Source organism: Coenobita brevimanus, chromosome 106, assembly GCF_032717465.1.
Source record: "Coenobita brevimanus isolate Jiangsu-jjx chromosome 106, ASM3271746v2, whole genome shotgun sequence".
Classification (NCBI taxonomy): Eukaryota; Metazoa; Arthropoda; class Malacostraca; order Decapoda; family Coenobitidae; genus Coenobita; species Coenobita brevimanus.
Genome location: NC_137059.1, coordinates 14,249,427 through 14,264,312, shown reverse-complemented (window position 1 = coordinate 14,264,312; position 14,886 = coordinate 14,249,427). Strand labels below are relative to the sequence as shown.

Here is a 14,886-nt window from a genome sequence, read left to right as displayed (position 1 = left end):
ACAACTGGCAGAAACACCTCCAGAAATGGAGGCTTTATATGGTAAACTTTGCACCTGTATAGATGAACACTTACAGTTAACAGGACAAAATCTAAGTGTGTTATTATTAGTAACAAAGCGGATGAGACAACCGAGAGCATTGAGCTGAACGGTGATACACTGCAAGTAGTAAAGGTTTTTAATTATCTTGGACATAATGTCCATTTTGATATGAAAGACAATGACGATATTATTTTTATACTTAACAAGTTTTTTGCCTCGCTTAATATTGTTGTTAGGGATTTTGAAGACTTTGACAGACACATATTTTTATTTCTGTTTAAATCTTATTGTTTACCAGAAAATGGTTCCATTATGGAACCACGATTCCTCTTTCACTAAAATAATTCTACAGCTTTTGATATTGCTTTTAGCAACGCATTAAAGCTCATTCGTGAAGTGCCCATGTTTGACAGCAGTCACATCACGGCAGCTCGGTGTAATCAACTGCGTCTCATGCATCACATTGCACTTGTTCAAGTCAGATAGTGTAAGAAGGTGTTAAGGTTGTTAAACCCAATCTTTGGGATTAATATCCCACATATCAAGGACGGATTTTTTTATGCAATACCTTTTCAGCCCTCCTCAGGTAGACCTACAGTTTCGCTTACAACTTAGGTTACCCTGGGTCTGTCAGACCCAGCATTAAAAAAATGTAGTGTCACACATGTTTTATATAATGAATTCCTGATTATCTTACAATGGATTAGGTCTTACCAGTTACAAACTATGTGAATAAGTTTTAATTAATTGAATTCCACCTATTTAAAAAAAATATTATGAAAAAAAAGGCCAAACTATTTTTTTTTTTTTTTTTTTGCAGTCACCATACACGAAAACAAAGAACACTATGAGCCCTGCACTTGTGTCACAACTTGCGGGATGAAGGACCTACATTATGGACATAGTGGATCCCACACAACATAAAACCAACTTGCAAACTCATGGTGAAAAATTCTCCCTCCTCATCAGGTACACATGGGTCTCACAGACCCGACATGCAATTCTGAGTGATATATTGCAAAAACATAGAGAGACGCGAAAGTAACCCCCCTACACCCTGCATGGGCACAAAAAGTTGGGAAGCTATTGAGAAGGGCGGGGATCCCAGGCATCTATAAGTTACTGAACTACACCTGAGGAGGGTTAAATGCTTTAAAGATGTATATAATGTTAATATTTTTCATGAAGAGCTGGATATTCTGAGATCTCGGATTCACTGGATACAATTGCATGAGGACAGACGCAATCCTTGCATGTTTATGGTATTACCTTAATTCTGTCTATCTATCTGTCTATTGCAAGACTCCTTAATACCGAATGGGGTGGCCACAAACAAATCGCCTCCTTGTCACCCGATCCCCCCGCTATTTCACTGCCCTGCTCCCAGCTCACATCCCCCCTTTCTCATATACCTCTCCACTCCATCCCTCCATTTCATCCGTGGCCTCCCCCTCCCTCTCCCCCCTCTACCTCACTCACATACACTCTCCTCGTCAGTCTCTCACTCTTCATTCTCTCCACATGGCCAAACCACTTCAGGGTGTTCCTCCTAACGCTTCCTATCACATCCACATCCACACCACAACGCTCCTTCACATCCTCATTTGTCAGTCTGTCTCTTCATGTGACTCCACATGCTCCTCTTAAAATTAACCAATTTCCACTGCTCTTACTCTTGACTTCTGTCCCATCAACAACGTCCAAGCTTCATTTCCATACGTTAGAGTTGGTATCACAATACTGTCATGTGGTAGCTTTTTCACTCCCATGCTCACTCCCTGTTTGTTATCACTGGTTTCAAGGAACCAGAAACCTTTCTTCCCTGTTGTACCCTTTCAGGTACTTCACCCTCTAAACTTTCATCCTTACTCATCACACTATCCAAGTACTTAAACGCAATCACATTTTCCATTTCCTCCTCATCCAGCCTCATTATACATTCACTGACTTCACTTCTGTCGAAGACCATATCTTTGCTCTTCCCTACATTAGCCTTTAGATTCCATTTCTGACACACACTCCCAAACTCATCCACCAAGCCTTGCAGCTCCCCTTCGTCTTCATTTAACAACACAGTATCATCTGCAAACAACAGTACAGGTAGTTTCCAAACACTGCCCTCTCTCACTAGGCCCGTTCTTTAATTCCGTCATGATTATTTGTCCCACCTAATATACTGTACATACATATATATATATATATATATATATATATATATATATATATATATATATATATATATATATATATATATATATATATATATATATATATATATATATATTAGTTGGGATATTGTAGGTTTGAGTGAGATCCGCAGAAAAAAAGAAAAAGTAATTCAGCTCGAAGACAGCAACCACCTATTTTACTACAGAGGAAAGGAAAATGAAAGAGTTAGTGGTGTAGGATTTCTAATTAACAAAAATCTTGCAGACAACAGGGTTAAATTCAGCAGTGTATCTGGCAGAGCAGCATTTGTTGTCATCACCCTATGCATAAAATATACCCTGAAAGTCATACAAATATATGCACCAACTTCTCAAAGCCCAGATGAAGAAATAGAAACATTCCATGATGACATCTCCCAGATTATGGAAGAAGAAAAGACAACATATACTATACTCATGGGAGACTTCAATGCAAAAGTTGGGAAGTCTATAAATGGAGAAGCATGTATGGGAAAATTTGGAGTGGGAGAAAGGAATGAAAGAGGAGAAACGCTGGTAAATTTTGCTGATATGTTAAACATGAAAATAATGAACATATTCTTCCACAAGAGAACAGGAAGAAAGTGGACTTGGAGATGCCCAAATGGAGAAACAAAGAATGAAATCGACTTCATTATAGCAGATAAGAATAACACGATCACAAATGTCACAGTTATCAACAAAGTAAATATAGGTAGTGATCAAAGAATGGTGGGTTGCACAGCCAGATTCAATTTCAGAAATGAAAGAAAGAAGATGATTAAAGATAAAAAGATATGCCCAATAATAGCAAACGAAAACAAAGCAGCTTTTCAGTTGGAAATAAGGAACAGATTTCAGGCTCTAAGTAATGCTGAATGTGACATTGATGAGCTGAATGACAGACTAACAAAAGTGCTAAGAGAATCAACAGAGGTAGTAGGAAAACCTAAAACAACCAAAGCCAAGAAGTATTCAGAAAAGACACTCGAGCTTATGAAAAAACGAAAGGAAATGAAAGTAAAGACAAAGAAAGACGAAATAGAACAAGCAGAATGAAATAAGCTTATCAACAAAAGACGAAGAGAGAAAAAAAGAAAGAGAAACATGGATCAAATCAAAGCAACCATCAAAAAAAGGAAAAAGTCTGAAACAGGTCCGAAATAAAATGGCACTAGGAAGGCAACAAATTACATCACTAAAAGACAAAAACGGTGAAGCCATTAAATGCAGAGATATGATGCTGAAGCGAGTTGAAGAATTTTACAAAGAACTGTATGCATCAAAGACAGTAGTACCAATAGCTAACTTTTCAGTTGACACAAGTGAAATACCTGAGGTAACACCAGACGATGTAAATATTTCTCTTAAAAATATGAAAAGAGGGAAGGCTCCGGGAGAAGATGGAATAGTAACAGATTTACTTTTGGACGCCGGAGTAGAATTACAAAATAGGCTTGCTCACTTATTTACCCACTGCATAAAACAGAAGAAAATTCCCAAAACATGGTGTAAAGCAATAGTTATTTTACTCTACAAAAAAGGTGACTCAAAAGATCTTAGTAACTATCGACCCATTAGCTTATTATCAACTCTTCACTATTAACTCTTCACTCAAGTCCTTACGAACAGAATAACAACAATTTTGGAGGAAAACCAACCTCGTGAACAGGCAGGATTCCGAAGCGAGTATTCGACCATTGATCATCTACATACATTGAATCAGCTAATTGAGAAAACTACAGAATATAATAAACCACTGTGCTTAGGTTTTTTTGATTACGAAAAGGCTTTCGACTCAGTGGAGCACATAGCAATTATAAATTCATTGCGAGAACAAGGAGTGAATGAGAACGTCGTAAACCTGCTCGAAAACATATATAAAGAGGGAACCGCTACAGTTAAATTACATAAGGACTCAGAAAAAATTAAAATTGAGAAAGGTGTGCGTCAGGGAGATACAATTTCACCAAAATTATTTACAGCATGCCTAGAAAGTATTTTCAGAAAGCTAGACTGGGAAAACAAAGGAGTGAATATTGATGGAGAAAAGCTAAACCATTTAAGATTTGCAGATGACATTGTCCTAATCTCAGAAACAGCGGAGGCATTGCAAGAAATGTTAAATGACCTGAACAGAGAAAGTCTGAAAGTAGGACTGAAGGTGAACCGAAGTAAAACTAAAGTAATGTTTAATTCACAAACACCAAAGAGCGTCATCAGAATAAGCGATGAAATTCTTGAAGAAGTTGAGGAGTACAATTACTTGGGACAAGTACTAAAATTAACGAAAGATCATGATAGCGAAATAAAAAGACGCATTAAAATTGGATGGAAAGCTTTCGGTAAACATAGAGACATTATGAAAAGTAGCTTGCCAGTTTGTATGAAACGAAAAGTATATAACAAATGTATAATTCCAGCTATGACGTATGGTTGTGAGACCTGGAAACTGACAAAATCGATGGAAAATAAATTAATTCGTTCTCAGAGAGCAATGGAAAGGTCAATGTTGGGAATATCTTTAAGAGACAGGAAAAGATCAACTTGGGTGAGAGAGCAGACTAAAGTCAAAGATATTGTGGGGATTATAAATGAACAGAAATGGAGGTGGGCAAGCCATATAGCAAGAATAAGGGATAACCGATGGAGCAAGAGGCTTACTGACTGGGCACCAAGAGAATGTAAGCGAAGCAGAAAAAGGCCAGACAGGAGATGGAGAGATGAGATAGAGAAATTTGCAGGGAAAACATGGCAAAGATTGCCTCAGCCTAGGAATTCGTGGAAAAGGTTGAGGGAGGCCTTTGTTCAGCAGTGGACTAGTTATGGCTGCTGCTGCTCCTCCTGCTGCTGATATATATATATATATATATATATATATATATATATATATATATATATATATATATATATATATATATATATATATATATATATCATCAGCAGCAGGAGCAGCAGCAGCCATAACTAGTCCACTGCTGAACAAAGGCCTCCCCCAAGGTATACATATTTGAATAAATGTATTACAGTTAAATAATTTACTTTAATACATTTATTCAAATATGTATACAATTTGTTTAAAATGTAATATTACTGAATAATCACTATTTACTATAAATATTATATATATACAAAATTCATACAATTATGTTACTTTTACAATATTATGTATTTCACTTAATTAGCTTATAAGTTCATTATAATGTGTATATAATATATATTAATATGTTAGGACTATTAACTGTCGATGGTACGCCATTTTCGCGTGACCGAGCAATGTATTGTAGTTACAAATCATAATAGATAGATAGATAAATAGATAGATAGACAGCTCTATGCGAGCCTGGGAATGGGAAATGAGCTTGCAAATTACACTGAGGAAAGCTGACGACAGTGGCCAGTAAGAAGATGATGCAGTTAGTTGTCAGCAATCCACCGGTGAACAAAGACCTAGTGACCATACACACACATACACACATACTCACACACAGGCTTCTTAAACTTTCAATCCACAAGGAACACACGTGATACGTCTCCTGTTTCACCAGAATTTAGGAAAGAGAGGGCAGAAGGAGACAGGCTTAGAACAGGCAGGTCAGAAGGAGACAGGCCTTAGAACAGGCAGGTCAGAAGGAGACAGGCCTTAGAACAGGCAGGTCAGAAGGAGACACGCCTTAGAACAGGCAGGTCAGAAGGAGGAAGGGCTTAGCAACTTGAGAGAGAGAGAGAGAGAGAGAGCGAGACAGGGAGACAGGGACTCTGCTCAACTCACTCGTGAGTGAGAGACTTGTTAATATTTCCAAGACAAATAAAAATAGTCCCATACTATTCTTTACCTCTCCTGTCACTACATGACAAATGGGAAAGAAGATTAGCTACTCACGAAGCTACTCCAGTATAATAACCGCTCGCCCACAAGTCTAATATATATAAAACTTCTCTACAAGTAAATACAAAGTCTTTTATGACATTTAAGTCTTTTATGACATATATATATATCGGTAAATAATGTTTTTTATATACTTTTTTAGTTACAGTTTTAGTATTACTCATACCTTAGATTTTTAGAGTATGATAAGCCTAAAGTGTAGTCATTTATGGTTTATCTTTATTATTTTATTAGATTTTAACTAAGTGTTATTTTTTTTCTTATTACTTTGTACATGCTTATATAACTTGTTATTTTGTTGTATAGATTATACTGTTTTTATAATTTGTGGATATTTCTAATGATGTATTTTTATCTTTGTATTTTCTCTCTTAACACTTAAGGTTACGTATTTTCATATTATTATTTTTATTCCTGTGTTTTAAAGCCTTATTTTGTAATTTTTTTATATTAGCAATTATAGTTTTCATTGCCCAAAGAGAGCAGCAGTGATTTCATGTTTCATATATGTGCATGTGTGTGTATAAGTGTATATGTGTGCTTAGTATGTATATATCTTTTAAGTGACTACCAGTAGCCATCCTTCAGAAGGCTATACTATGGTCAAGTATGTTCTTTACTGTACAGTGGCCTCAGGAATTTTGGATTACGTAATATTATGTAGTGTGTAGCCTATATATATACTGTATTACAAAACAAATGATTACTACTACTATTACTACTTCTACTACTACTTCTACTACTACTACTCTACTTCTACGACTACAGCTACTAATATCTATATTATTATTTTTTATTATTATTATTACCCGTCCCCACCCCGGAAGGGCTCGGGGACGGGTATTGTTTTCACTCGATTTGCTGTCTGTTTGTTTGGCTGTCTTTCTGTCTGTTTGTTAACATCTTTACGAGGAAACTATTAGTGCGATTTTGACGAAGATTACAGGGATGATGGGCCATGACCTTCTGATCACCTGATTAAATTTTGGTCCAAAGTGGGCCAAGGCCCAGGCTGTAGACTAAAAAAAAAAATGTAAGAACAAATCGCTTTTTTGCCATAACTCCTTTTAAATTCGTCATATCGACATGAAACCAAAACCTAAATGTGCATCTTTTGATTCTGGATCGTATAAGGTACCTCTTTACATCAGAGGGGTTATCCTCTAGTAAGCGGTAGGGGGGTCAATGTCAGGTGGGTTGGGCCAAAAATTTCAAATGGGCATAAAATCGTCAATTTTCACCCGATTTACTCCAAATTTGATATGTGACATCTTTGACTAGACATCCTACAGTGTTTATACGTCAGCACTAAAATGACTGCCGGGGACGGGTTTGCTGTGCCTCGGCACCTCTTCTTTTTTTTCTTCTTCTTCTTCTTCTTATTGTTATTATTATTATTATTATTATTATTATTATTATTATTATCATTATTATTATTATCATTATTATTATTACTATTATTATTATTATTATTATTATTATTATTATTACTACTACTACTACTACTACTACTACTACTACTACTACTACTGCTACTACTACTACTACTATTACTACTACCGCTACTACTACTACTACTAGTACTTCCGTACTACTGCTATTATTACCACTATTACTACTACAATTACTACCACTGTTACTACTACTACTGCTTCTATTAGTACTACTCTTCTACTACCATTGCTACTACTTGTACTGCTACTACTACTGTTATTATTATTATTATTATTATTACTACTACTACTGCTACAACTATCACTACTACTACTACTCCTACTACTACTCCTCTAATACTACTTCTACCTCTACCCACCTAAACTCATGGGCGTGGTGCTGGAAGCCAGGTTGTCTGATGTAGGCAGGTTCGGAGGAGGTGCTGGACGCTCCGGGCGAGCCGACAGCTTCGTAGCCATAATCGGCGCTGCTGTTGTTGTTGTTGTTGTTGCTGTTGTTGTCTTGGTAGCCATCATGGACGTCAAATTCCGTCACCGATAGCCTCCGTCCGGCGTACACATCCTCGCTCTCCTCATCAGCGTCCTCCTGGCTTTCCTCGGGGCTTGGCGTTCGGGGCTTACGCTTGGTGCTCATGATGGCATGCACCCCATTCCACCACCACACGACCTGACCCTCCAGCCGATAACTTCTGTCTCTCCGATATTTTCCGTCCGGTATTCTTTCTCCTATATTCTGTCTATCCGGTAATATTTCTGCTTATACGTGAGAACCTTTGCCTGTCCGATAATCTGCGTTTATCGAAGAGGCAGCTTTCCCCCGATATTCCTCGATTACGTCCACCCCACACCACCAGCATCCGATTTTCTCTCTCTGTCCAATAATGTGTCCGATATCTGTCCGATATTTCTTTTTCTGTCTATGTTTTTGGGTCTGTCTGCGATTCTGTTTGTCTGTCTTTCTCTCCCTGTCTATGTCTATTTCTCTCTGTCTCTCCCCGTACCTGTGCTCTGTCTATCTGCTTCTCTCTCTATCTACCTGCCTCGTCTGTCTGCCTTTCAATTTGTCTCTATCTCTGTCTCTCTCTTTCTGTCTCCCTATCTACCTGTCTCACTCTGTCTGTCTGTCTATTTACCTGACTTTCTCCGTCTGTCTCTACCTATCTGTATCGCTCTACGTCTATCTGTCTCTATCTATCTGTCTCTCTCTTTCTCCATCCATATGTCTGTCTATCTAACTGTCTCTCTCTCCGTCTATCTGTCTATCTATTTGCCTCTGTCTGTCTCCCTGTCTGTTTCTCTGTCTCTCTGTCTCTACCTGTCTTGTCTGTCTCTCTCCATCTGTCTGTCTGTCTGTCTATCTGACTGTCTCTCTCCGTCTATCTATCTCTCTATCTATTAGTACGTTCTGTCTATCCTACCAATATTCCTTGTGGGTCTGGGGCAGGGTTAGCGGGGCGGGGCGGGGCATGCTCTCCAGGTGCCCCATGGGGTCCACGCGTCCACCCAGCACTTCTTCGTGGCGAGCATCATTCACAAGGTCTAGGGTTCAAATACACTTCACGCAAGCATCTAAATTTTATCACAGGTCCTTCTTCAGCACTTCCTCGCAGATGGCATCATATATTACCCTTATGTTGTCGTATTTTATCACTGGTATCTTGTCTCTATCAGCACTTCTTCGTGACTAGCATCGTTCACAAAACTGGGTTCATATCGACCTGGGGTAGGCATTTATATTTAAAAACACTATTCGTTGACATATGACATTTCTTCGTGACTAGCAACCTTTTGAGGGAGAAACTGAGAGAGAGAGAGAGAGAGAGAGAGAGAGAGAGAGAGAGAGGGAGGGAGGGAGGAGGCAATTTCAGGGCAGCACTTCTTCGTGACTAGCATCGCATTCTAGTATTAATCACTCGTAGTTCAACAGAAAACCAGAATGAGTAAGGGGGACCTCCACTAGACAAATCGCCTAAGTAAGGTTTTAGGAGAGCATTCTGTACTTCTCTTTCTCTCTGTGTATATATATATATATATATATATATATATATATATATATATGAATCTATCTTTGTGAATCTCTCTCTCTCTCTCTCTCTCTCTCTCTCTCTCTCTCTCTCTCCATAAAACACTGCTTCGTGACTAGCATCACATTCAGAGATATAGACAGACAGACAGATAATTAGACAGATGTGGATAAATTATTGTTACGAATCTACGTTTCCACAGAACTTCCTGCCTGGCAAATCTTGATATATCATTTAAAATTCAGATTTCAAAGATATAACTGTTATTAATCATTTCTATTGCACTTCTTTGTGACTAGCATGTAGTTTAACTTTCAGAATAAAGTATCAAAGGCCAGATTCACCTTGGCACATCTTGGTAAGTTGAAATTCCCTCCCTTCCTCTCCCAGGCATTGATTAACTAATACATTCAAATTTCAAAAATATAACTGTTCTCCACTATTTTGTACAGCACTTCTTCGTGACTAGCATCAATATTAAGTGTACAAATAAAATCTCACATGTCATATTCACTTCCGCGTTTGTTCGTGACAAGTAAATCCCTCCCTACCTCTCCCAGGGCACAAGATCCACTGATGCATTCCAATTTCATATCTATAACGGTTCTCAATCATTTCAACAGCACTTCTTCGTGACTTGCATCAATATTAAGTTTACAAATAAAATCCCACACGTCAAATTCACCTCCGCACTTCTTCGTGACCAGCAAATCTTCAGTTAAATTCCGATTTTCCAATTTCAAATAGACGAAGACGTTATAACCGATCTCAATAATTTCTATAGCACTTCTTCGTGAGTAGCAAGTAATTTAACTCTCAGAATAAAGTATCTAGGACCAGATTTACCTCCGAACTTCTTCGTGACTAGCCAATCTCCCTACCTCCTCCAGGGCACGGAATAAACTGATGTGTTTTTGGCTGAGTTTGTGTTGATCCGTTGTTAAGGCCGTTGCTAGGCATGACGTCATCGCTGCCTCCAACTCCCCCTCCCTCCATGTCTCTCCACCCCCCCCTCTCTCTCTCTCTCTCTCTGTCTTTCTCTCTCTCTCTCTGTCTCTGTCTCTGTCTCTCTCTCTCTCTCTCTCTTGTATGTATTCGTTTCTTCCTCTCTGTCTGCACGTATGTACTGTATGTATGTACTGCTTAGAGAACCATGCCCCTCAGTAACTCCCTAAGGATATTCGGACACCGGATATTGTTACCTCCCAGCGTAGTAAATGACTGGGTTACCTGAAGACAGCACTACATCGGGTGAGTGGATGGTACACTTAAAAATTCCTTTCTTGGAAGGTTAATTTCACTAGTAACCAAAGAGACTCATTCTTCCCTACATAGTCTCGGGTCAGCACTCCCAGGCTGGGAGCTCAGTTCGTTTGTGGTTGATGAGTATGATTAGCTAGCAATAATAATAATAATAATAATAATAATAATAAAGCAATAATAATAATAATAATGATACTAATGGTGCCAATAATAATAATAATAACAATAATAATAATAATAATAATAATAATAATACAGGTAATAATAATAATAATAATAATAATCATCATCATCATCATCATCAGCATCATCCTGACCTTTCTTACTCTAGGGCACGGTGAGGAGTAGCAACGTCCAGACTGCCAAGTTTGCCAAGTCCGATGGGCCACGCTTCCATTCACTCATCATGCAAGTCCCCGGAATCCTGGCTCTATCTGATGAGCCAACAAACTTTCATCATATTCAGTAGCTTCACATAAACATACCCGATAAAGTCAATCCGAACTCTGTCACGTTAAAAAAGGGGTGCCAAATCCCTGATCATGCGCTTCTTCTCACAACATTCATCCAGCCAGCTCGATCTTTTGTCAGTTATCCAGCCTCACCCACTTCCATACCTCTCTTCCTCACTCACTTATCCACCATATTCCTCCATCTTCTCCTTGGCCTACCTCGCCTCCTCCCTCCTTCATATTTCCTCAGATATACCTTTTTCACCACTTCATTGTTATCCATTCTCTCCAAATGACGATACCATCTCAGTACACTCTCTTCGATTCTGGTGTCCACAGACTTCCTCACTTCGCATCTTTCACGAATCACATTATTTCTGATCCTATCCACTCTCTGTACTCCACATACATTTCTCAGCAGTCCCATCTCCACTGCTCTCACTCATGACTTTTCATTTTCATGCCACACCATAGACTCACATCCATATGTTGGCACTAACACTCCTTCATGTAAGCTTTGTGCAGCTGCAACACTCAAGCCTCTGTTTCTTATCAAGGCCTTCATACCACAGCTACTTTCCTTCCTCGTGTCACTCTACTTTTCACTTCTTTTGCACATTTTCCTCTCTTATCTATCACTGTACCCAGGTATTTGAACTCTCTCACCAGTTCCAGTCTCTCTCCATTCTCTGCAACATGACACTGAGTCACCTTCTCTCTCGATTACCATCGTTTTACTCTATTCTACATTTACTTTCAGCGATCACAGACATCAGCAAAACTCTGCACCAGGAAGAAAGGTTGCTGGATCTTTGAAAGCAGTGATAAGAAACAGGGAAGTGAGCATGGAAGTGCAAAAGTTGCTGCACGACAGTATTGTGATACTAACCCTAACGTATGGAAGTGAAGCATCGACCTTGTTGGAAGTATACAAGTCAAGAGTGAGAGCAGTGGAAATGAGTTTCCTGAAGGGAGCATGTGGAGTCACATGGAGAGACAGACTGACAAATGAGGAAGTGAAGGAGCGTTGTGGTGTGGATGTGGATGTGATAGGAAGAGCTAAGAGAAACACATTGAGGTGGTTTGGCCATGTAGAGAGGACGGAGAGCGAGAGACTGACGAGGAGAGTGTATGTGAGTGAGGTAGAGGGGGGGAGGGAGGGGGAGGCCAAGGATGAGATGGAGGGATGGAGTGGAGAGGTATATGAGAGATGTGGGCGTGAGCTGGGAGCAGGCCAGTGAAACTGTGGTGGTCAGGGCGACATAGAGGCGATGTGTTTGTGGCCACCTCTTACACGGTTAAGGAGTCTTGCTATAGATAGGTAAATAGACCATTCATTACCAAGGCCATCCTTCTCTCCCTTACTCGTGTTTTTACTTTTCACATCACCCCATCCATATATATACACTGAACAATCATGGGGACATCACACAACTTTGTCGCACGTCAACACTGATCGTGAACCTATCACTTAGATGCCCATTTACCCAATACATATACCAACTACCAACATAAAAACTCTTGACGGTACCTAGCAGATTACCATCTAAACCACACATGCGCAAAACCTTCCACAAGCCTTCTCTGTCTACATTGTCGTATGCTTTTTCCAGATCCATAATTGCCATAAACACATTACGTTCCTTCTCACAAGCCTTCTCCACTATCTGTCTCACTGCAAATATTTGATCCACACATCCTCTGCCGTTCCCACAGCCACCCTGTTCATCACTCATTAGGACTTCTGATATCTCTCTCCTATCTATCTGTCTACCTATCTATTGCCAGACGTCTTAATCCCGTAACGGGTGGTCACAAACAAATCGCCTCCATGTCGCCCTGTTCCCCGCCATTTTATGGCCCTGCTCCCAGCTCACACCCCCCTCTCTCATATACCTCTCTACTCTATCCCTCCATCTCATCCTCGGCCACCCCCTCCCTCTCCCTCCTCCACCTCACTCACAAACACTCTCCTCGTCAGTCTCTCGCTCTCCATCCTCTCCACATGGCCAAACCACCTCAATGTGTTTCTCCTAGTATTTCCTATCACATCCACATCCACACCACAATGCTCCTTCAATTCCTCATTTTTCAGTCTGTCTCTCCATGTGGCTCCACATGCTCCTCTCAAATAACTCATTTCCATTGCTCTCACTCTTGACTTTTGTCCCTCCAGCAAGGTCCAAGCTTCACTTCCATACGTTAGAGTTGGTATCACAATACTGCCATGTAGTAACTTTTTCACTTCCATGTTCACTTTCCTGTTTCCTATCACTGCTTTCAAAGAACCAGCAACCTTTTTTCCTTGTTGTACCCTTTCAAGCACTTCACCCTTCAAACTTCCATCCTTACACATCACACTACCCTTGTACTTAAACGCACTCACATTTTCCATTTCCTCCTCATCCAGTATAGATGTATTCCTAGGGAATCGAAACTTTAGTAGGAAGAGTATGACGAGGGCCGTAATAACAATCATCTTTACTGTCAAACTTTTCGACATCATCATGCCATCTTCAGTGACCTAAGAGTGACGCAATGCAATTGAAATACAAATGCGAAGATTTAAAAAAAATGAATATTCTTATAAGAGTTAAATACGTACTTAGCATACCATATAAGAACCTATTTAGCTACTCATGTATATACATATACAACGTGTATATATATTGTTACGGAACAGAGAGAGATAATGAACACTTCAAGTGAGAATACTAAAATCATTACTGTCCCGCAAAGTTCCAGGTTCAAAACAAAAGACTTAGGTAAAATTACAAGTTAAAGTTTAATGCTCAAACTAACAACTAAACATTCAGGACTCATAAGGATAATGTAATGGCAAAACAGGTTACATATATGGTTAACTGCAATAGCCTCTATTAACACGAATTTAGCAAGAGCAAATTTATCTAAGTCAGCCCTGATAAATGAGAGAACCGAATAATGCTCAGTTAAAGTAGGATATAATATTATTACAGATACAAAATATTACTAATACTGGCTGACATTAAAAACTTTACATGAATCATGAAAACCTTACCAGGCCTACGAATTAACGCCTTAGGCCATACAGTACAAGAAAAATGGTAACAACACTTATACTCAAATTATACAGCAGCTAGATGGCTGGAGACTTCCTGAGCACTCACAAAAATAATAATACACTATACAGGGGAGGACAGAGATGTGAACAAAATGAGGAGTAGATCTAAGTGGCAACTAATGCAGAGACTGAGCTCATTATATAGGGGGCCGGCAGAGCTTGATCCAACTTGTAAGAAGGACGCGGAAATGAAGGCCTAGTGGAGGAAGAGTTGTCATTCCTGCTCTGAACAACAGAAAGAACGACTTACTCTACTATAAGGGGGAGAAGGGGGGAGTGAGGTAGAACACGCAAGCCTGGTCACTATGGAAGCCACGAGGCGAATCGTGATCAAACATGCAGAATAATGTACATTAGAATTATACAAAGGATGATGAAATCATAGGCTATGTAACAACATATACACATACACATATACACGTACACATTTTTTTTTTATTTAGGTTCTTTATTTACCATTCAGTTCAAGCTCC

The 14,886-nt window shown here is 39.3% G+C and overlaps 1 protein-coding gene across 1 annotated transcript in view; it reads right to left on the bottom strand.

The window, feature by feature from the left end:
• LOC145416424 (uncharacterized) overlaps positions 1-8,275 on the bottom strand; it is a 65,719-nt gene extending 57,444 nt beyond the window's left edge. Inside the window, exon 1 of the mRNA XM_080285372.1 lies at positions 7,931-8,275. Within this exon, the coding sequence (XP_080141498.1) occupies positions 7,931-8,205 (275 nt within the window). The 5' untranslated portion in view covers positions 8,206-8,275. The remainder of the gene's footprint in view (positions 1-7,930) is intronic.
• Between the last annotated feature and the right edge of the window lie 6,611 nt (positions 8,276-14,886).